Source organism: Brassica oleracea, chromosome C3 (assembly GCF_000695525.1).
Source record: "Brassica oleracea var. oleracea cultivar TO1000 chromosome C3, BOL, whole genome shotgun sequence".
NCBI lineage: Eukaryota > Viridiplantae > Streptophyta > Magnoliopsida > Brassicales > Brassicaceae > Brassica > Brassica oleracea.
The window spans coordinates 23,609,027-23,628,986 of NC_027750.1; the positions used below are offsets into that span (position 1 = coordinate 23,609,027).

Genomic DNA, 19,960 nt, shown 5'->3' on the forward strand with positions numbered 1-19,960 from the left:
TTCATGCAACTTTCAGGTAGATTGTGATCAGTTTAATATTCATCATTCTAGCAGCCAACGACAATTTAGAGAGACCTTCTCTACAACCACTGTAAAGTGGCTGATTCGCCGCATTTAACATTTCATAAAAAAAATTTGCATCTATATTAGGTTCTTCATCTTCATCATAAGCTACAAATGCATCAGCTACCATATCATTAACCCTATCATAATCTACCATCTGATCTTCCTGATGGTAACTATGTTCATTATGCAAATGATGATCAACCGGTTCTTCCTGAAAATTGCTATTACTACTACTAGCTTCATTCTGATCATAATTATAACCTTCTCCATGTTGAAACCAGATATAGTAATTTGGCGAGAAACCTCTATTTATTAAATGCTTCCAAATATTTTCACGATTTGCCAATTTCGAATTGTTGCATTTCCGACAAGGACAGAACATCTTACCACTTTCTTGGACGAGCGATATGGAATCTGCTTGATGCATAAATTTCTCCAGCCCCGCAAGGTATTCTTTCGTCACTCTCCTGTTGGCATCTCTATGCATATACATCAACCTCCGTAACTCAAAAATATTCCCGGAGCCCGACATTTTTTTTCTTTCATTTTTTTTTCTTGTTGGTGTGTTTAAAATGATGTTCAAATGTCAATATTTATAGGAAATTTTCGAATCTGGTAGTTGTAATTTTTCTACGAATTTACGACGAAATTTAGTTAGGTGCCCGATAAAAAACGTGTTACAACTACAAAGTTGGTGGATTCAAAATTTCCTCGCTAGGTAGACGTAAAATATTTCCTCGTAAAGTATACGCTACATTTATGTCGAGTATACGAGGAAATCGTAATTCCTCGTAAAAGCCACGTGATATTACATCAACTTTACGACGAAATCATTTCGTCGTTATTTTACGAAAAACTACCTGAACTTCTTAAAACGTACATAAATCTATATTGATTCTAATAGAAGTTAGTCAACTGTTAACAAGATACGACGACGTCGTTATGATATATATATATTAAAAAATATATGTTCATTCCAGAACTCAACCCGTGCTGTGATACCATTTTAAAGGGGCACACTAACAACTAGATAAAAGTAACTTTTTGAAATATTAGTACAAATTTGAAATTATATAAACTACTACTCTTCTTCATCTTATCAAATTTAAAATTTTGGTGATATTTTTCTCTGATTTATATAAATACATTAACATGTTTTTTATTTACCATATCTTTAATAAACTTATATCTTACTAAAATATAAATAATAAAATATTTATTATTATACAATCTTAAATATACTTAAAACTTTGAATTTATTTATAAACTTTTCTTATATAAATTATTTTTAATTTTTAAACTTAATTGGAATTTTTTTTATTTTTCAAAGTTAATATTATATATTTTTGATATTTTGTTCAAAAATGTCAAGAGGCCTTTTACCTTTCTTTCACTAAGATATCTTGTACAAAATATTAGACTTATTAAACAATAACTAATATATATAAAAGCAATCACCAAAGTTTTAAATTGGATAAGATGAAGAAGAATATTAGTTTATATAGTGGGGAATTTCAATTTGTAATAATAATAATTCAAAAAGTTACTTTAGTTTAGTTGTTAGTGTGCCCCTTTAAAAGGATATTCCGGCACGGGTTTGAGTCCCGAAATGAACATATTNNNNTATATATATATATATATATATATATATATATATCAAAACGACGTCGTCTTATCTTGTTAACGGTTGACTAACTTATGTTTTAGTCAATGTAGATTTAGGCATGTTTTAAAAAGTTTGGATAATTTTTCTGAGGTCGTTTTTGGCACTGACCATTTGTTCGGGTCCTATTTGGCACGATTGAAATTGTTGGGGTCGAAATTGGTACTTTTCCTCGTATATCAAAACGACGTCATTTTACCTTGTTAACGGTTGACTAACTTCTGTTAGAGCCAATGTAGATTTAGGCACATTTTAAGAAGTTCGGTAGTTTTTTTTGAATTATAATTGAGTTGAGGTCGTATTTGGCACTGATTAATTGTTCGGGTCGTATTTGGCACTACTGAAATTGTTGGGATCGAAATTGACATTTTTCCCATTGTTTGTCACCTCCCCCTTATTGGTTTAAATTCATCTTTTCAGCAGAACTCTTTTGTTTTCACAATGCCATGACTCATCTCTTCACTCATACTTTCTGGATTTGCCAATTCTCAGATGGTAGATCCAAAAAATACATCTTTTGAGATCCTATATGATCATCTTCTTTATTTTACTTATTGTTGTCTCAAATCAAAATAAAGTAAAACATTGCTACCTTCTGTTAGCTTTTCTGACTATACCTTAACATAAAGCTGTTCAACTGGATAGAAACTCAGAATCTGAATCTCCATATAAATCTTTTCACGAAAGGTTTTATTTACATCACATGAATGGTACGGTAGCATGCTTTGATCAAACAATCTTGTTATTTATTTACATTTACTGTAGTGGCATCACCTATCTAAATATTATTTACAAATGAGTTTTCTTCCGTCTCCTAATATGTTTTGAACTATTATCCCTCTCTGAGCTTGTCTTCATATCTACAATCAAAATCTTGAATCAGCCAACACGCATCAGAATATAGTAGTAAGATAATCAAGTTAAAGATAAAAGCAGAAATGGCTTCACCTAATGTTTCAAGGGATTGTCAACGAGAATCAAATGCTTTTGGAAAGAGAAGATGGTTGTCATCAGCCTCCTGTCTTCTGTTTTACAAAGAATGTTAGTCATAAAAGAGACCAATAAGCTGCCTCATCATAGAATTCAACATCATATTTTTAAAAAACACAGATCTGTAGAGCTTTATGATACAAACGGATTGGAACTTACATTCATTATTTAGGAAAGTGTTTTTTTTTTTATAAATGCACCCGACCAAGGAACTCAGATAGCCTGAAAACATAGCACACAAGGTAGATAATCGACAAAAAAAAAAAGTAAGGAAAATGAAATGATTATCTGAAGTAAAAACCATATTGAGATAAGAGGAAAAGAAGGGAAGTAAGAAGCATTACCCGGCCACACTGTCTGCTATTACAGTCTCTCCTTGAGAACCAAGATGCCGTACCACAACTTCTTCCAAGTTACCATCAGTATATGCATGCTATATAGCCCAAAAAATAAAAATAAAAACAATTTAACTATAACAATTGATCCTGATGCTTTTGACAGGTGAGAGAGCAAACATTCAAGAAATAGTGGTTAGGCGCCTTATAGAGGATAATTGTGTAGGACTAGACCAATACCAATTTTTTTAACGGACTTTTTTAGAAAAAAATTGTTTCGTTCAGATCCGATTTGCTGACTAAGCGGCCTAGAGGCCTAGACCGATTTTTAGAACACTGCGCAAGAAAGTAAAGAAGAAAGTACAATTTATACCTTGTAGAAACAACTTCCACCAAATGGGCAGCTCCCATTACCAAAGTTGAAGTGCTTGCAGTCAATAGACCTTCAAGATTAGACCAGAACACAATGCATTATTATCTACTAAGCCACATTGTAAAAACAAACAAGCTAAGCCTATACCTGAGTTTTGCCTTGTATATATCAATAATCTCCTTCTTCTCTTCAGGACTAGAGTACCAGACAACACTCGGCACAACGAAATACGACAGCTTACGACAAATAGGACAAGCCCTCAACGTGCTGTTCACATCCATTCCCGAAACAGGAGCACTGCTACGCCAGTTACGAATACACTGTATGCAAAACGGATGGTGACACTCCGTCAACAGCCCGAACTTCCTCTCCCCCGGAGTGGCTTTCGACAAGACACGATCCAAACACACGCTACACTCAATCTCCTGACTTTTCTTCAACGCCTCGATGTGCTTCTGCTTCTTCTCGCACTCTTTGGTGTGCTCCTCTCGCTCCTCGGGTCTGAAAGGGTGCAGACACTTCTTCCCGCAGGTGCTGCAGACGTCTCCGTGCATGTGGGGGCACTGGCTGCCTCGAGGGCAGTCGCCGGCGGCGGCGAAGGAGCAGATCGGGTGTTCTCTTGGGTGGGTGTAACAAAGGTTAAGGGCTTTGTGGTCCCCGTCTCGTTTAGAGGTCCTGACATGTTCGTATCTACATCTGGTTCCGTATGAACAGATTCCTTTCAGGTAGAATGTGCAGACCTGATCAAAGGGGATGAATCAGAAACGCATTGTAGAAAGAAGAAAAAAAGAAGGATGAGGATTACGTTATTGGCGTGGTGCTTGGAGTCGTGGGAGTATTCGCAGTTTTCTCCTTTTAAGCACGAGCCATGGACAAAGAACTTGCAGAGTATCCTAGAAAATGACAAAAAGATTGAATCTTTGATGTTTTTACAAAGCAGCTCAATAAAAGCAATCAAAATGAAAGAGTCAATCTTTATTCAAGACAAGACATTGAAACAAGTTAGATTTACCTGTCGGACATCTCGGGATTGTGCGAGGGAAAAAAGGGATTCAGACAAAAGAGAAGAATCTAAAAGGAAAGGGAGAAGCTTTTTTTTATATATTTTAGGGGGGATTTTTCAGACGATTTTTCTACGGTTTTTGAGGATAGAGCGCGATTCATCACCCTCCACCACCTCTCCTCTCTCCATTTTCGCCTTCTTCTTTTTTTTTACTAAATTATCCTCTCTCTTTTTTAATTAAACTGCTAAACAAAACAAAACCCACCATTTGTTCTTTGTGATGAAATATGTAGTCTCTGCTCCATGTAATAAATCTTCAACATACTGTCGTGTGTGAAGGCAAATATTTGAGGACATGGCAACGGGCTTAATAAGGTTATTGGGTTTATTGGGCCTATGAATTAGTAAAGCCCATTAAATAAAGTTTTGGGGTTAGATGCATATAAAAAAGCAAGCTGACCATCCATCTAAATCTATTTAGCTACTCCGCCGCTTTTCTCATTTCCTTAGATCTTAAACACCATCCAGAGGAGGGAAAGGGTGAATCTTCTGAGGCAACCAGCATGAGGGCTAAGGTGAGTAATATGTTGTTATGTTAATGCATGAGAATTAGAGAGGTTTTGAGTAGGTATATTGATCGTGTGTCTTTGTTTGTTATTGTATTCAGTGGAAGAAGAAGCGTATGAGGAGGTTGAAGAAGAAGAGACGAAAGATGAGACAGCGATCTAAGTAGTTTCGTAACCTGTTTTTGTCTCTTTACCGACATTTGTGAGAGTTTTGTTGGTTTTCTATCTGAATTTTAATGTTTTTGTTGGACCAAGCTATGATTTCAATCAGAATACTTATCTTTATTACATGAAAGAATCCACAACTGCGTTCTCGATTTATACCTTTTATTATCTACAATCTGCTTATATTCTTGGTTAATCTCATACTCAGTGTCTGCGTTCGTAGGATTAGTTCTCGTCGAACATTTGATATGATGAACACGAAGCCGTTAGACTATTGTCATCTGGGGTTTCACTTTCAGTTGTCGTGAATGAAACAATTGCTTGTTATGTGTAGTTATCGGGAAAATGTTGTTTAAATGGAATAAACTCTTGGATGCAAAGTGGAAATGAAAGCATATCATTTTCAGTTTCACTACTAATTGCATTTTCTTAGTTTCATCATGTACAAGGATACTATTCCCTCTGTCTGTTCGGGAAAGAAGATGAGTTTCGTTGTGCGTCTGTATCATTCTGATGATCGCAGCGTGTAGGGAAGAATAGAAGATGTGTTACATAATTATGATTTTTACGTATGACTAGTATATGCAACGCATCGATCTTTTGCAACCTTATCAAAGTCCGAATAAAGCATAAGTCGAAAATGGCTCTAAAATAAGGTGGAAAAGAGAAACTACAAACTCATGAGTAAAGATGTCTAAATGAGTCTAAATATCCTCGAAAGAAAAATGGCTTCCAACCAAAAAAAGACTCAACTAATTCCCAAGAGTATATTATATACTACAACGAAAGCATCCCCGCAACTTATAAACTAAACGGAGAACATTATTTCCACTAAACCTTTCACTAACCCAGTCAAATTCTAGCAAGAGAGACATGTAATAAGCGAACACGGCCTATGGGTTTCTGATAACTTTCCACTTAGTAGCCACCCATTGGTGGCATTCCATATGGTGGCATCGGAGGCATTCCTGGCATTCCTCCGCCCATTGGTGGTGGCGGACCATACCCACCACCACCTCCCATTCCTGGCATTGGTGGTGCGGGCAAAGCAAGTGGCAACAGTTGAGCGTACATGTTCTGAGTTTAAAACCAAAGAAACAAAACACCACATTAAGTTTATTTGTCAACAGAAAGAAGACTCGCCATGATATCTTATTGTAGCTGTGGAAGTTACCTGTTGGGACATAACATCCTTATCTTCCTGCTCTTTGGCCTTCACCTCTTTTTGTGCCTCCAGCTTGTCTTTGATTAGCTCATCCACTTTGCCCGAGTACTCTCGGATAAACTGCAAAAACAAAACGATAGAGGATCAGAAACTTCATCCTTTGGCTCATATCTTACCAATAAGATAGAATATAGAGAGTATTTGAGGTCACCTGGAGGAGATACGGGAAGGCAAAGTCGAGCATGTTATTGATCCAGGCAAGTTCTAGAGCAACGTCTGGTCGGATTAAATCATAACATACAAAGAGACATGTAGCAAAGCATTCCTTTTTGCCCTGTATAATAAGAGCACCACATAAGACGAGTGATATTAATTTCATCTTCTTCACCAATAGTTTTTCGGCAATTAAATAAATCGCTTTCGGCGAAATCCTGCTGCAGACCATCCATATACCTGTTCAATGAAGTAAACCAACAGTTGTTCTGCAAGGTCATGTTCACCGGATTGTGAAGCAGTTTCCATACAGTCTTTGTACATGTTGTCTTTCTTTGACAAAGCAATCGATTGCTTCCATCTACCCGCTTTCTTGTAGATATAAGCAGCCACACGTCTCATTTCAACAAGCTCGTGTTTCTCAATCTGTTCGTAAAAGTTTATATCATCGCTCAGGCCATGTTTACCCTCGTAAAGATTAAATATATAAAAGTAATATAAAAGCTCTAGTAGATTTAACGTCTACCTTCTGCGCGAGGCCTATCTGGTCAAAGCTGTCATGTAAATCAATAGACTCGCGCAACCTGTCATAGTCTTCTTCTTCCACATATATCTCATTCAGAGCTTCATTGACAGCAGAGACATTGTTGCTCTGAACTGCAACCATGTATGGCTTGATAAGACGCAACTGGCCAGCCTGAGATCAGAAGAAAACGATTGATCAGTAAGACAGCTTGGCTGTTTTTAGGGGTAAAATAATCTAGTCAGTTACCTTCCGCAAAATATCGACAACACGGGTGTGATCTAACCGCAAAGCAAGCACGTTGAGAAGATCGTTGATCAGATCAGGATGCTCCTGTAGGTAGAAATGCACAGCCTTGTAGTACAGCTCGACATTTGCAACCTTGGCAACAATGTCTTTGAATTGCATGTGCTCCCACGCTTCAGGAGAATGGTTCATCACAGTGGTCGCAGTATTATCAAACTCATCATATTGAATGTAGAGATAAGTAAGTTCCTGCCAGTGCTGTTGTTCATCACAGGCCCGTATGAGCTTGGGGATATTGAGGCGAGTGGAGAATAGCTTAATGTGTTCCATAAGTTTCTCATATCGATATCTAGCATAGAGTACACCCAACTCAGTGAAGATACCCATGTGAGCACGCTCCAGCCCAAGTCCACTCTCCATAAGTGAGATTAATTCATTGAAGCACCCTCTGTTCTGGTAGAACTCGCTTACTTCTTCCAGATCATCCACCTATCAAGCACCAAAAGTTACCACGTCACGGTATTATATATGAGATACATTGAAGTATAATAATAACATACATGGAAAAAAAAACAGGAAAGTTTTGTGCCAACAATCCATGGAACTAAAGTTAGGTTCTTATTCACCTGAATGATAACGTTAAGGCCACAGATCTGTGCCAACCGGAATTCCTCTGCATCAACACAAGCAAAGCAGACTTCCTTCCATGTCTTTGCACTGTTTGCTTTCCTTGCAGCATCAACAGCACCTTGGAACTGTTGCAACTTCACAAGCGTGACAGCTAACTTGCCCCAGTTCGATATGAACGCATAGATTATTTTTGCACCTTCATACAGAGCTTCGTCATACAGGCGATCACCAACATTTGGTAGGATAGCAACGTTTGGCATCAGAATGAATTCTTCGATCTCACCTAACCTATCAATCTTTGCATATGCATAGATGAGCTCACTATCAACCTTGGGCTCCTTCACCTTCTGTCTAACCATCAGAAGGTATCTGACCAAGTCATCATAGACATTAGCATCTTCAGTAGCACGTATGACCTCCAAGAAATGCGTGGCATCCTCAGCACGGATAAAGGACTCAATTGCATCACTGACTAGTCCTTCCCTGAGTTGAGCCTTTGCAACTTGGCTCCAAACAGAATCTTCTTCAACCCGGAAAGCAAACTCAACAGCACGCTCAATGCTTTTGACGTTATCCAGTAATACGTCGACAGCCTGAACATTTAAGTTAAATTTCTTGAAAATAGCAAATGCCTCCTCGTACAGTTGGGCTTCAACAGCCACTTCTCCAACAGCAGGTCCATCAAAATTGTCCAGCCTATTAATGTAATCCATCACTCTAGATGGATCTGCTTTAATAGCTGTCAATATAAGCAGATTTTGCAGATTGAAGTTTCCACTGAAGGCAGAGTTTTGAAGCACTATTTTTTCAAGAAGCTCAATAAGCTCGTGCGGCAAATCAGCGGTCATGAATGCTTTCACAGCAGCGGATACCTGCTCTGGGCTCTGGCTTTCGGGTAAAGCAGTAGACACAACTTGGTCAATAAGTTGTCTTCTATATTCATTTTCTTCCATAAGAACCTTATCCCAAAGATCACCATCCATCCTCTCCACTACATACCTACAGTTGAATATTAGTGTATCAGCAATCTACAGAGTAACCACTGTGAAATACTTAAGAGCTTTCATAAGCAATGATTGAATACCTGGCTTGTAACTTGAACAAAGAATTTTTGTTGGTGACATTGACGAGTTCCTCATCGCATTGTCCTCTTCTGTATGCCACAACAGCCAGGGTAGGATCACGCTTCTCGCAGTACTTGCCAACAACCCGAGAGTCATAGTACGGGTTGGTGGTCAGGAAATGCTCGGGGTTGTTGTTACTGTCGATGATAATTTTACCCAAGGCGTTATGGACATGAACATCTTGGCTTCCCTCGCTAACTAGATGCTCCAAGAACTGAGTGAGGAGACGGAGTCGATTTCTGGAAAAGCAGAAACGTATTAGAGCTTCCAGAACAAACATACATAATTATGAACGGAAACCAGGTTGACCAAATGGATTCACCTCTTCTCGCATTCATCGACAAGGGGTTCAACAGGTAGCAATGAGCGAACAGAGAGAATGAGGCCTTTTATAAAATCTTCAGGGCATTCATCATCAAGCAACTGACCCACAACTAAGGGAGCATTCCCAGGGTTCACCTTTGAACGGAATCACATGTATTAGTATTTAATGAAATACTGAACTCCAACGCATTAAAAGAAGTCTCAAACCTCCATACCTTCTGAACGTAACCTTCAATATAACGAAGCATGTTGTTTGTGTAGAGGTAATGAGTTAGATCAGGTACAAAGCCGAAACGGTCGCAGACATTTATCAAAGGTCGGGCATCAGGAAGCTTAGCTTCCATCAAAAAGTTCTTCGTCTTTTCAGCATCATAGAAGTTAGACTCTCTAGTCACACGCTCAACCTCCTTTATTTGACCAGTCTTGGCAGCTGCTTCAATGTACTTGAAGTGAATCTCAGGATCCTCACTATTGCACAGAAAGAAAATTGTCATCATCCACATACAACCACAAGAATCGCGCTTGTTTAGAGGAATGCCAGTAGATTATATAAATCACCTCATACTCAAATATGAGCCTAGGAAAAAGTAGAGGCCTTCGTATGATTTAAACTGCTCAAAGAGCTTAATACATGCATCAACACCAAGTTGTTCACAGTACTCCTTGCAAGCCTACGATCATATGGACACGTTAGTGTCACACTAAACAATACGATTCATCATACCATACACCACTTACCTGAACAATTATCTGCAGGTTGCCTCTAAGGTTGACCAGCAAAAGATCCTTCATGCACTCCATAGCCCAATCGCTAGAAAGAGTACCAAAAAACTCAACAAGAGCCTGCATTTTGACGAAGTGATATTATTTAACAACATGACATCCAGAAGTTTAGCAATCAAATTTTATTTTCAAAGCATTACCTGTGGCTCAATAGCATGTGTGTTCACAATTACACGTTTTATATCAGGTAACTCTGAGTAATGCTGCACAATTCAAAAGGAAAAAATGTTGGAGATGAAAATATAATTCTATTTGGCCGGGAAAAAAAAGCAAGACAACGAGCGCCACCTTTAAGGATTGGATAAAAAGTCCAGCCTTCTCACAAAGTTGAGCAACACGAGGCCGGTCATAGTGGCTGAACATCCCATTTGCTAAAATCGCATCAGCCACATTAGGAAAGGTTACCAAATTGATCTCCAGAACCTGTTTTGACATTTGATTTAAAAAGTCTGAGGAAAGGTGAATAAAGATAGCATAAAACTATTCAAATTGGCAACTATTTTCAACCTTAGTTTGAAGAAACGCATGCTCAGGTAAATTTGGCTTAAGCACATCCAAAAGGAATGCAGTAGCTTCTCGGATCAGATTTCTCTGGATATGCAAAATAAATAAATTAGCACTTCATATCGCTTCATGCCCTGAATAAAATTTTGTATATAGTTTTGTAGCTGCAGAGCAAGTAACGAGCTTCAAATATTGGCGCAGACAAAAAAATTCACCCACCTGAAGAAAAAGGTCAGTGATGGTGTTGAAGTCAACTGGACAACCTCCTTCCATTTGAGACATCATTAATGCAAAATTGACTGCTCCCTGCATAATTAAGAAAAAGACTATTGATCTTAATACAGGGGGAAATATTTTCTACATTCTAAATAACGTTACATCAAAATTATTGAATACGAAGTTAACTGATTCATGACTCTTCTTGTGCTTACGCAGCAAATATCTAGTAAACCAGTCCATTAAGAGTTTAATATGTTGCAGGTATCAAAAGTTCACCACACTAACCTGGGGATCTGTACGGAGTATTGTTTGCAGAAGAAACATGTAATCAGGTGTGTACCCAACCTAAATTCACAATATGAAGTAATGATAATTATTGAGCACAGTGAACTTTAAGGTACGCATAGCAGAGGCGGGCAGAATTTATATATTTGTTATTTACCTGCTTTGAGTAAATCAGGATTTTGTCAAACTCCTTTCTTTCTGCAAAAGCCGCTACAACTTTTGGAGTTGCCCGGGCTTTGATATATATTTTCAGAGCAAGGTCATTATCCACAGTCTGGAATATAAAGGTTTTGTGTCACAAAAGACGAAAGGAGACATATCACATACATTTAAAAAGGAATTAGTCCATTTTAAGATTACCTTGACAAGGTCTCCCAGTTCTTCACTGCATTCTAATTTATCCTCTGCTAACCAGTTTTCCAGGAGGTTCTTCTTGTTTTGATTCACAACAAGCCGAGATAGTTCCAATGACTCATATGAATTGAGCTTTCCTTTAGTTAAGAGAGTCCCAAAATATTGTAACAACGGAGGAGTTTGCCCAGCTTGTACAGGAACACTCTGCAAAAAATTATAGTGTGATGTTGTATTTTCAAAGTGGTGTTACCCATATTAAAAAAAAAATTAACATGTTCACACAAAATAGGTTGCTTGAATAAGGAACAAATACCTGGAATTTGGCCACTGTATCAGGTGTCCTTAGAATTCCCTGAGGAGATTCAGCAGCAAGCTCAGCAGCCTCCTTGTACTTCGTCTGAGCAAAAAGCTCTTTGAACCGCTCCACAACCTGCAGCATTGAACTGAACATGAGAACGCTCACACAGCAAATAACTTTCTTTTTCTTCAAGCTGTCAATCCACAGATATAACCACTTCAGCAAGATAATCATCGCATACCAGCTCTTCTGCACCAGGGAGGTTTCCTCTTTTAGCAAGATTGACAGCAAGCTCCAAATTGTTCAACTATGATACAAAAGCATAGATTTCTTAGAATGACATGGTGACACGGGTAGCTTAAATTGGGAAAAGAGAAAGAAGGAACATACTTGACCACTAATAAAAGGTATTATAGTAGCCTCGTTTACTGTGGCCAAAAGAACTTGTCCTCGCCTATTAATGGCATAGAAACCCCCAACTGAAGAGGCTTCAGAAGTCAAGAAAATTGGGTCTGGACTTATTCGATTTCTGTAGATAGCAGAAGCAGTTTCCAGATCGTATACAAACAACAATCCAAGCTTGGTGATGACATATATCAAGCTAAATTTGTGAGAGACCTGCCAGGGAGAAAGAGAATTCAGCGAGTCGTGAATTTTTTGGAAATTTTCACCAAAACATACTAAATGTAATTGAAAGTCTAGCGCAACTACAAACCTGCATGGCCACAGGGAAGTCATCAGCAAAATCTGGGGGGAAAAAGAGATCCGCCTGCTTTTTTGTAAATGATGGTTTTCCTACAAAATAACCCACATTTAGAAAATACACACTAAATATGTTATACGTTGGCCCAAATCTATCAAAATGTAACCAAAGACACTAATTAACGGTGACAATATAGTTTCTGCCAAGGATGCTAACCGGGTTGGGCACCAAGCTCAATGACGTGCAACTTTGATGTTATCTGCCCAGCATTAAAGCTCTTGCTTGCAAAGGATATAAGGATAGAAGGATTTTCGTTTCCAGGAACCTAATATCAATAATGTTGAAAGTCATACTACAGTTCGAGATTGGATGATAGAACGAACTCACTAAAGAACCAAGTAGTTTACCTTAAACTGAGCAAATGAGGCAGCGTGTGCTTCAAGGGCCTGGCTCCGCTGTTGATCCACAGAAAAAAGCTGCATATTTCCTTTTACCAATTGTGCTCTCTACAGACGACAAGAATGATAAGATCAGTCAAGAATTTACAATATGACTGCAGTTTTGAAGTCTTTACTCAAAACTAATATAGAGCGCAGTAAACCTACCTCAGGAGGGCCAGGAGCAATTCCAATTAGAACCAACCACTTCTCATTAGGAGAGCACTTGTAGTTAATAATTTGATTGTTTGCTAAATTGGCCGTTCTATCAAACATCTTAACAGGTTCAGAATCACCTGGAAAATATCGAAACAAAATTAGAATCACATGTAGATGATAAGAAGATGGGAGTAAGCTAATGATATACAACCTTCAATAGACCAATGATACAAGGAATTTTGTGTGACCAGCCCCAACATCTTGGGTGTAATCCACTTCCAAAACGCAACCTATAAAAACAATGAACCATTAATATCCCAAAAATAGATTCGCACAAAAAAAAACAGTCTGAAGCAACCGTACAACAGGAAAGACAATGAGGTTACAAAAATCTTTCCATCAAAACACACCTGCTCAGGCATCTGATGTGATTTAAGCTTTGCTTTTGCTTCGATGTTAAATATCTGTAGATGATCCTGAGTAGTTCCTGGAACTTGAGCTATATACAAAATGAAGAAAACAATGAACAACAAAGTAAGGAAAAAAAATAATAATAATAGCAAATAATATAAGCAAAAGACGGAAAAGTTCTAGTCTAGTCTAACTACACAAAGCTTCTGACACAGCCACACAGAGGGGTAAAATCACACACTTTGGAATAAACCTTGTAAATGTTTGCTATGCAAAAGGACATAAAATAATATCAACAAGTGTAGTAACTCTTTTTGTACTTATCTAACATATAAGTAACTCACTACAGCAGCTACAGATACAGATAAGAAAATTCAGGCTAGCTTGCTTAAACTTGCAAGTCATGTGGTTTAACCCAATACGAAGTCGAGTATCCGAAAATAGATAGCATACAAAGTAGGAGTTACCAATGATATTATAACTGATAAGCACCACCACGACGCAAGTTTATTCGATGGAATTAGCAGTCAAGTCAAATTACCTTTTAAGGCAAGGATCCTGGAGTCTGGGTTCATAAGAGCAGAATCAGCAGTAATAGGCCTCCTCAGAGGCTGCATCGGCATACTCATATCAATAATTACAACGCTGTTTTGAGGAACCGTCTCTCGAACGCATATATACTTGTCAGACTCCATAGTAACATTCGTAAACGTGATGAACTGCTGATTGATCCCAACGCTCGGAAGCTGCAAACAAAATCAAAAACGAAGCGATTCGTTAAGATAGTTCGTTATCAGCACAATGCACTACGCACAATAGCTTGAAATTCGAGATCGTATCGTAGATCTGGGAACATTAAGAGAAACTACATGCACTAGAGAGCAAACTAGCCATCCGAGAGTGAACGATCGAGCAGAATTGGGAACGGTAAGCTACAATACCGTCGAAAACTAAGCTCGATTCCGTTAGAAGAAGAAGAACTCACCGTGAGGACCTCCTTCATCGTGATGGGGGCGTTTGCTGCCGCCATTTTCGACCACAGTTCGCGAGGAGATAGAATTGGAGGGAAGATTCAGTGACGTGGCGCGGGACGAGAAGGAAGAGATGGGAGACGAGAGAGTGGAGAAGGAATTGGAATCGCTGCCAGATCTGAGCGGCGAGTGAACGAGAAAGGTGAGGATGAAAGGAGGAAAAAAAAAGATTTTTTTTGTGTGTATATATGGATATAATCGGAGTCACGTGACACGTGCTGAGCTGTACAAATGCGCATTTTCGTAATTAAGGGATGAAATCTATAATTCGTTTATGAATTAGATCTCTATAATAATATCATGATCCTTTCACTAATTAGGGAAACTTCATGACTATATAGTCCCTCCGTTCCCGAAAGTTTCCCGAAAGTAAGATGTTTTAGATTTTTTACTTGTTCCACAAAGATAGATTTTCTATATGTTTAAATATTTTTTTATATTTTTAAAAAACATTTAACGAAAATATTTTAATTAATTAAATTTCATCGGTGAAAAGTTATTGGAAAGTGTATAATAAAATAAAAGAAAAATTAAATTATAAATATTTATTGAATTCTTAATAAGCGTGAATACTTTAGAAAATCTTACTTTCGGGAACAGATAAGTATACAATAGATTCAACACACAACACCCTTCACATCATCTTCTCTTTCTTCCACATCAGTTTCTCTCTCTTCCACTTAATAATTCAACACTCACTCATTTTCTATACTCTACAATGGTTTGTTTAATAAAATTCAACACATTACCCTACCATTTTTATTTTCCATATTTTTGTTTTGTTTTACATCTTTTATTTTGTAATTACATATTAATAATAATTATTAGTTTAAATTAAATTGCAATATTTAAAAGCTATATAAATGATTAATTAATTTATGTTTAATTTTATAATTTCAATAAAAAATCAATTATTAAATATAAAAATATAAAGATGTTAATAAAAAAATAGAATTACAAAAACTTAAATTTCAATACAATACATTAATAAGCATACAACACAAATAATAAAACACACAAAGCATAATTAGTACAATAAACTTAACTCACAAACTTAGAAATATTTCTAACCACGGAACATTCTGAATTTGTGCCATATGTGTTTGACTAGATCTGTTTGCGATTCGTGATGCACGTTTGAATCACGCAACTAAGATCTAGCACGAACGTGATTTGCAAATGCAGGTAACATTTCGGTCGAGAATGGTTGTGGTGCATTAGATACACTTGCCTCAGGTTGATCATAATCAGTCTAGTGTTGAGCATATGTATCTCGTTCATCCTCAACAATCATATTATGCAATATGATACTCGACCTCATTATGATAGCCAAATCATAAATTTTCCACAAGCGAGCTGGTTCGCGAATGATTTTAAATCGAGTCTGCAGCACTTCGAATGCACATTCAATGTCCTTCCGACATCCCTCATGAACTTGTGCAAATAACTTGTCCGGTTCACTTTGAGGAAGCCTAATCGATTTGACGAAAGTAGGATAAGAAGGATAAATACCGTCAGCTAGATAGTACGCCATATTGTAAGGTCGTTGGTTCACGAAGAAGTTAACTTTTGGAGTATTTCCTTGTTCAACAGCATTGAACACTTGTGAACGATCTAGAACGTTTATATCGTTCAATGTGCCTGGACATCCAAAAAAAGCATGCCAGATCCATAGATCGTGGGTTGCAACCGCTTTAAGAATAACAGTGGTAGTTCCCTTATCTCCCCGAGTATATTGTCCTTCCCACGCTTTAGGATAATTTTTTCATTCCCAGTGCATGCAATCAATACTCCCAATCATCCCTGGGAACCCTCGCATTTCACTAGCATGCAAAATTCTTTGCAATTCATCTTCAGTTGGGGCTCTAAGATACACTTTCTCATACATTTGTATGATTCCCTTGCAGAACCTACGCAAGCACTCCAAAGCTGTTGTGCCTCCAATTTTGATGTATTCATCAACCGCGTCGGCCGTCATACCATATGCTAACATTCGCATGGTTGTGGTACATTTCGCTAATGGAGATATACCTTCTTTATTAGCTATGTCATATCGTTGAGTGAAGTAATCGTCACTTCTTGATAAGTCCCCTACGATTCGGAGAAAACATGTTTTCGCATCCGAAATCGTCGATGAAACATTGCATCGTCATATGTAGGTTGATTGGAAAAGTAGTCATCAATCAATCTTTGATTTGCCACTGCATGATCTCTCTTGTGGTATCTTCTCTTGCTACGAGATGGATAGTCTTCCTCTATTTTCTTTCGACGCTCCCTAAACTGGTTGAGAATATACTTTTCTTCAATTTCAGATTGTCTTTTGTAAGCTTCAATATCAAAAAGAAGCTCTGATGGATCCATATCAAAAGCAATTTTTGATGGATCCATTGTGGTATTGGTACATCAATGAAAGAATGAGTCCGTATTTATAAGACAATGAAATCGGTGGATCATGTTGAGTGGTTGGAGGATAAGATTCTTACGTTAAAGAAAAAGTCATGGGCACTTGACAGTATTATTAAATCACACTGAGTGGCTAGAAGATAAGATTGATGGAAAAGTCACGGGCACTTAAAAGCATTATTGAATCATGTTGAATGGTTACAAGATAAGGCTATGCTATTTAAAGCCGAAATTGACGGATAACATTGATGAAAAAGTCACGGGCACTGAACAACATTATTGAATCATGTTGAGTGGTTGCAAGATAATGTTATGTCATTTAAAGCCGAAATTGATGGATAACATTGATGGAAAAATCACGGGCACTGAACAACATTATTGAATCATGTTGAGTGGTTGCAAGATAAGGTTATGCCATTTAAAGTCACAGGCGCTTTAAAATCATGTTGAGTGGTTGGAGGAAAAGATTTTATATTATTAAAGCATAACAAGACAATATATTATTAAAGCATCAACTGACAACAACATTATTAAAGGAAAGAATGACAAAAAAATATTATGAAGGCGTGGAGTGTCATGACACAGACAAGCATAAAGTGGTATGATGCAGATAAGCATGGATGTGGTATGATGCATACAACCACTTTTGACCACAATTAATTTCCAAATAATTCATCGCTCAATTGTTGGAACATCTCTTTGCTCTTGTCATTGAGATGTTCTTTTTCACTTAGCTTCAACCACATTTTCATCTTCTTAGCCTGAGTTTTTTCTTTCATCAATTGGTTTGCCTCATCTTGCCTTTGGTTTGCCTCCACTTGTCTTTGGATTGCCTCTTTTCGCTTTTAGTTTGCCTCCTCTTGCAACATGGCTAGTTTTTCCAAGCGTTCAAACTCTTGAGCTTTGATTTGTTTGAATTCATTAAAATCTTCGTTGACCACTTCCAAGGCTACGCCCTTACCTTTCTTTTCAGCTTTTTTCTTTGCTGCATCCCTTCCCATTGGACGAGCAGTGGATCCTACATAGTTGGAGTCACTAGCATCACTATAGTGGGCTCTCTTAGATCCACTGCTTTTAGAGCCATTATTCCCTCCAACTTGACTACCATAACGTGGTTGATCACGGACAGCGATCCATTCTTTCATTAAATTGAAATTCCCAGTACCACCACCTGAATAGATTTCTTGCGCTTTCGCCAATACATCTTGCTCCGACCACCCACTTGTTGCATACGCTTAGCGTTATTGTAAGCGCCAATCCATTTTGACAATTTTTGGTTCATGTAGTTGTAATGATTTCTGCATGAAACTCCACCACGCGGAGGACCAAATGAGCAATGCTCATTACAATACTCATCAATTTTGCCCCAAAACGATTCACTTTTCTGGTTTCTGCAAACAACGCTGTCTGTTCCATATTTGATCCACCCACTCAGTAGCACCAAATTTTGCTCAGTTGTCCATTTGACATTTTTTCGGGTAGCATGGGTTGAACTGTCTGCACCAAGAGTTGCTTCATTAACCCCACTTACACCACCAAGAGTTATTTGTGTAGAAAACTCGGGAAATTCAGTTGCTCCAACATTCGAAGCAATTTCCTTATCCGTCGGAGTAGAAAAATAAGTGGGGGGTTGAGATGAATATGACATCGGCGAACCGTAATATAGATGATAGTTTGGAACAGCCGACGGCATGAAAAAACCTGGTGAAAAACTATAATTTGGTATGTTTTGGGGTTGGTTAGGGTTAGGAAACGGATTTTGGAATGTATAGTTGTTGAAATTTGGATAGTTAAAAGGGTTGTTTGAAGAGTTTTGGATATTATTAGAAGAGTTTTGATTGGAATCCATTTTTTCAAAAAAATAGAAAAATATTGATACTAGAGTTATGAAAGGCTAAAGATGATTTTTTTTTTTCTGTATCCAAATCTAATGAAACAAGTTTCTATTTATAGAGTATGAAAAATGATAAATTTTGATATAATTTTTTAAAAAATAAATATTTTAATATACAATAATTGAATCAAATAATGTATGAGAGAAAAAAAACAAAAACTAAAACACGGCCGATCAAAGAAAAGTCGCCATAACCACTTTTTCTTTGATCAATGGAACTACATCACATCGGATTGTCTCTCTCCTTCTCAACGAGTTTAATTTTTTCAACTAGTTGTGTGTCAGTTCATTTTAAACGTATGATTAAACACATCACTGCATCTTGGTCAACTGTTATTGAATTAATATTTTCAAGAGGCCATTGCACTTGGTATTAGTCAGAGACTTAAATAGAATGTTTTGATTTTTTTAGTGATATTGACCAGTCATATTGGGAATGTACTTGACCAGATTAAACCATGCTAATCACCTTGAGTATATATATATGTATGGATGCACCTATGCAATCCAAAATCAGCTCTCAGTCAACAAATAAGTATATTATATAAAATTATCAAAGCAACAACACTAAAATGGAGAAAAAATCAGCATTTTTTATCATCTTCTTCCTTGTCTCGTCGTGTAAGTTAATTAAATATGGTACAGCTGTCGATCCTTGATATATGTTCTATCATCTTTGTTTATAATGTTTGATACTGTGAACAGGCATGGTAACAGTAACGGTTGGAGATATATGTCATACGGACCAAGATTGTATAGACATTGGCATTCCAAGATGTAAGCGCACAGGGAAGATGCCAATCTGCTACAATGGCTATTGTAGCTGTTTCGCTAAAAGGCCTCCTCCGGCTCCCACCGCTCTATCGACAACCACCAACTCTTGATATTCATATTACTCATGCAATATCATTTATGTTATCTTTTTATTTTGATAATAGTGCATAAAACTAATTTATCACCATTATCTTCTCTGTATGCATCTTTCATATACAATGTATCTCTACAATTAATAAACTAATGGAGTGCTTACTTAGCTTTGACTCTTTGTTTACACAAGTGATTATGATTCAAACGCAATATAATGATAGTTTAT

General features: G+C 37.3%; 3 protein-coding genes, 1 long non-coding RNA gene and 1 pseudogene across 5 annotated transcripts; 2 read left to right on the plus strand and 3 right to left on the minus strand.

The window, feature by feature from the left end:
• Positions 1–2,375: 2,375 nt before the first annotated feature.
• LOC106334424 (E3 ubiquitin-protein ligase makorin-like) lies at positions 2,376–4,725 on the minus strand. 2 transcript variants are annotated; one of them, XM_013772706.1, is made up of 8 exons: positions 4,440–4,725; positions 4,233–4,320; positions 3,575–4,167; positions 3,428–3,497; positions 3,064–3,152; positions 2,879–2,941; positions 2,678–2,754; positions 2,376–2,589 (listed from the first exon to the last, which is right to left on the minus strand). In XM_013772706.1, exons 1-6 carry the CDS (start codon positions 4,448–4,450, stop codon positions 2,908–2,910), a joined length of 885 nt encoding a protein of 294 aa, XP_013628160.1. In that variant the 5' UTR covers positions 4,451–4,725; the 3' UTR covers positions 2,376–2,589; positions 2,678–2,754; positions 2,879–2,907. The 2 variants fall into 2 exon arrangements, with proteins under 2 accessions (XP_013628160.1, XP_013628161.1); XM_013772707.1 differs by having other exon boundaries at positions 2,376–2,602.
• Positions 4,726–4,876: 151 nt separating this feature from the next.
• Positions 4,877–5,321, plus strand: LOC106334425. Its single transcript, XR_001268609.1, has 2 exons — positions 4,877–5,005; positions 5,098–5,321. It is a non-coding gene; the product is annotated as an uncharacterized LOC106334425 (long non-coding RNA).
• A 465-nt stretch (positions 5,322–5,786) lies between these two features.
• On the minus strand, positions 5,787–14,737 carry LOC106334423 (clathrin heavy chain 2). The gene is made up of 30 exons (XM_013772705.1): positions 14,525–14,737; positions 14,081–14,285; positions 13,539–13,627; positions 13,340–13,418; positions 13,138–13,265; positions 12,940–13,038; positions 12,749–12,857; positions 12,545–12,624; positions 12,220–12,447; positions 12,071–12,136; positions 11,845–11,961; positions 11,538–11,735; positions 11,335–11,451; positions 11,178–11,237; positions 10,893–10,979; positions 10,677–10,760; positions 10,458–10,592; positions 10,310–10,372; positions 10,125–10,229; positions 9,945–10,057; positions 9,602–9,854; positions 9,385–9,521; positions 9,023–9,301; positions 7,935–8,937; positions 7,312–7,797; positions 7,066–7,236; positions 6,780–6,965; positions 6,538–6,660; positions 6,336–6,446; positions 5,787–6,238 (listed from the first exon to the last, which is right to left on the minus strand). Exons 1-30 carry the CDS (start codon positions 14,567–14,569, stop codon positions 6,080–6,082), a joined length of 5,115 nt encoding a protein of 1,704 aa, XP_013628159.1. The 5' UTR covers positions 14,570–14,737; the 3' UTR covers positions 5,787–6,079.
• An 899-nt stretch (positions 14,738–15,636) lies between these two features.
• On the minus strand, positions 15,637–18,822 carry LOC106330167 (annotated as a pseudogene).
• A 572-nt stretch (positions 18,823–19,394) lies between these two features.
• LOC106334228 (defensin-like protein 311) lies at positions 19,395–19,893 on the plus strand. Its single transcript, XM_013772543.1, has 2 exons — positions 19,395–19,488; positions 19,573–19,893. Exons 1-2 carry the CDS (start codon positions 19,440–19,442, stop codon positions 19,749–19,751), a joined length of 228 nt encoding a protein of 75 aa, XP_013627997.1. The 5' UTR covers positions 19,395–19,439; the 3' UTR covers positions 19,752–19,893.
• The last annotated feature ends 67 nt before the right edge of the window (positions 19,894–19,960 follow it).

Bases quoted from the DNA above. Each gene is read 5' to 3' on its own strand.
- LOC106334423 (XM_013772705.1), bottom strand. From the start codon at position 14,569: ATGGCGGCAGCAAACGCCCCCATCACGATGAAGGAGGTCCTCACG. The intron at 13,628-14,080 runs GTAATTTGACTT...TTTTGTATATAG, and splicing joins CAGGATCCTTGCCTTAAAAG to CTCAAGTTCCAGGAACTACT. The intron at 9,302-9,384 runs GTGAATCCATTT...CTGCTTTTCCAG, and splicing joins GTCGATGAATGCGAGAAGAG to AAATCGACTCCGTCTCCTCA.
- LOC106334424 (XM_013772706.1), bottom strand. The intron at 3,498-3,574 runs GTATAGGCTTAG...CTAATCTTGAAG, and splicing joins ATATACAAGGCAAAACTCAG to GTCTATTGACTGCAAGCACT. The intron at 3,153-3,427 runs GTATAAATTGTA...TGGGCTATATAG, and splicing joins GTGGAAGTTGTTTCTACAAG to CATGCATATACTGATGGTAA.
- LOC106334228 (XM_013772543.1), top strand. From the start codon at position 19,440: ATGGAGAAAAAATCAGCATTTTTTATCATCTTCTTCCTTGTCTCGTCG. The intron at 19,489-19,572 runs GTAAGTTAATTA...TACTGTGAACAG, and splicing joins CTTCTTCCTTGTCTCGTCGT to GCATGGTAACAGTAACGGTT.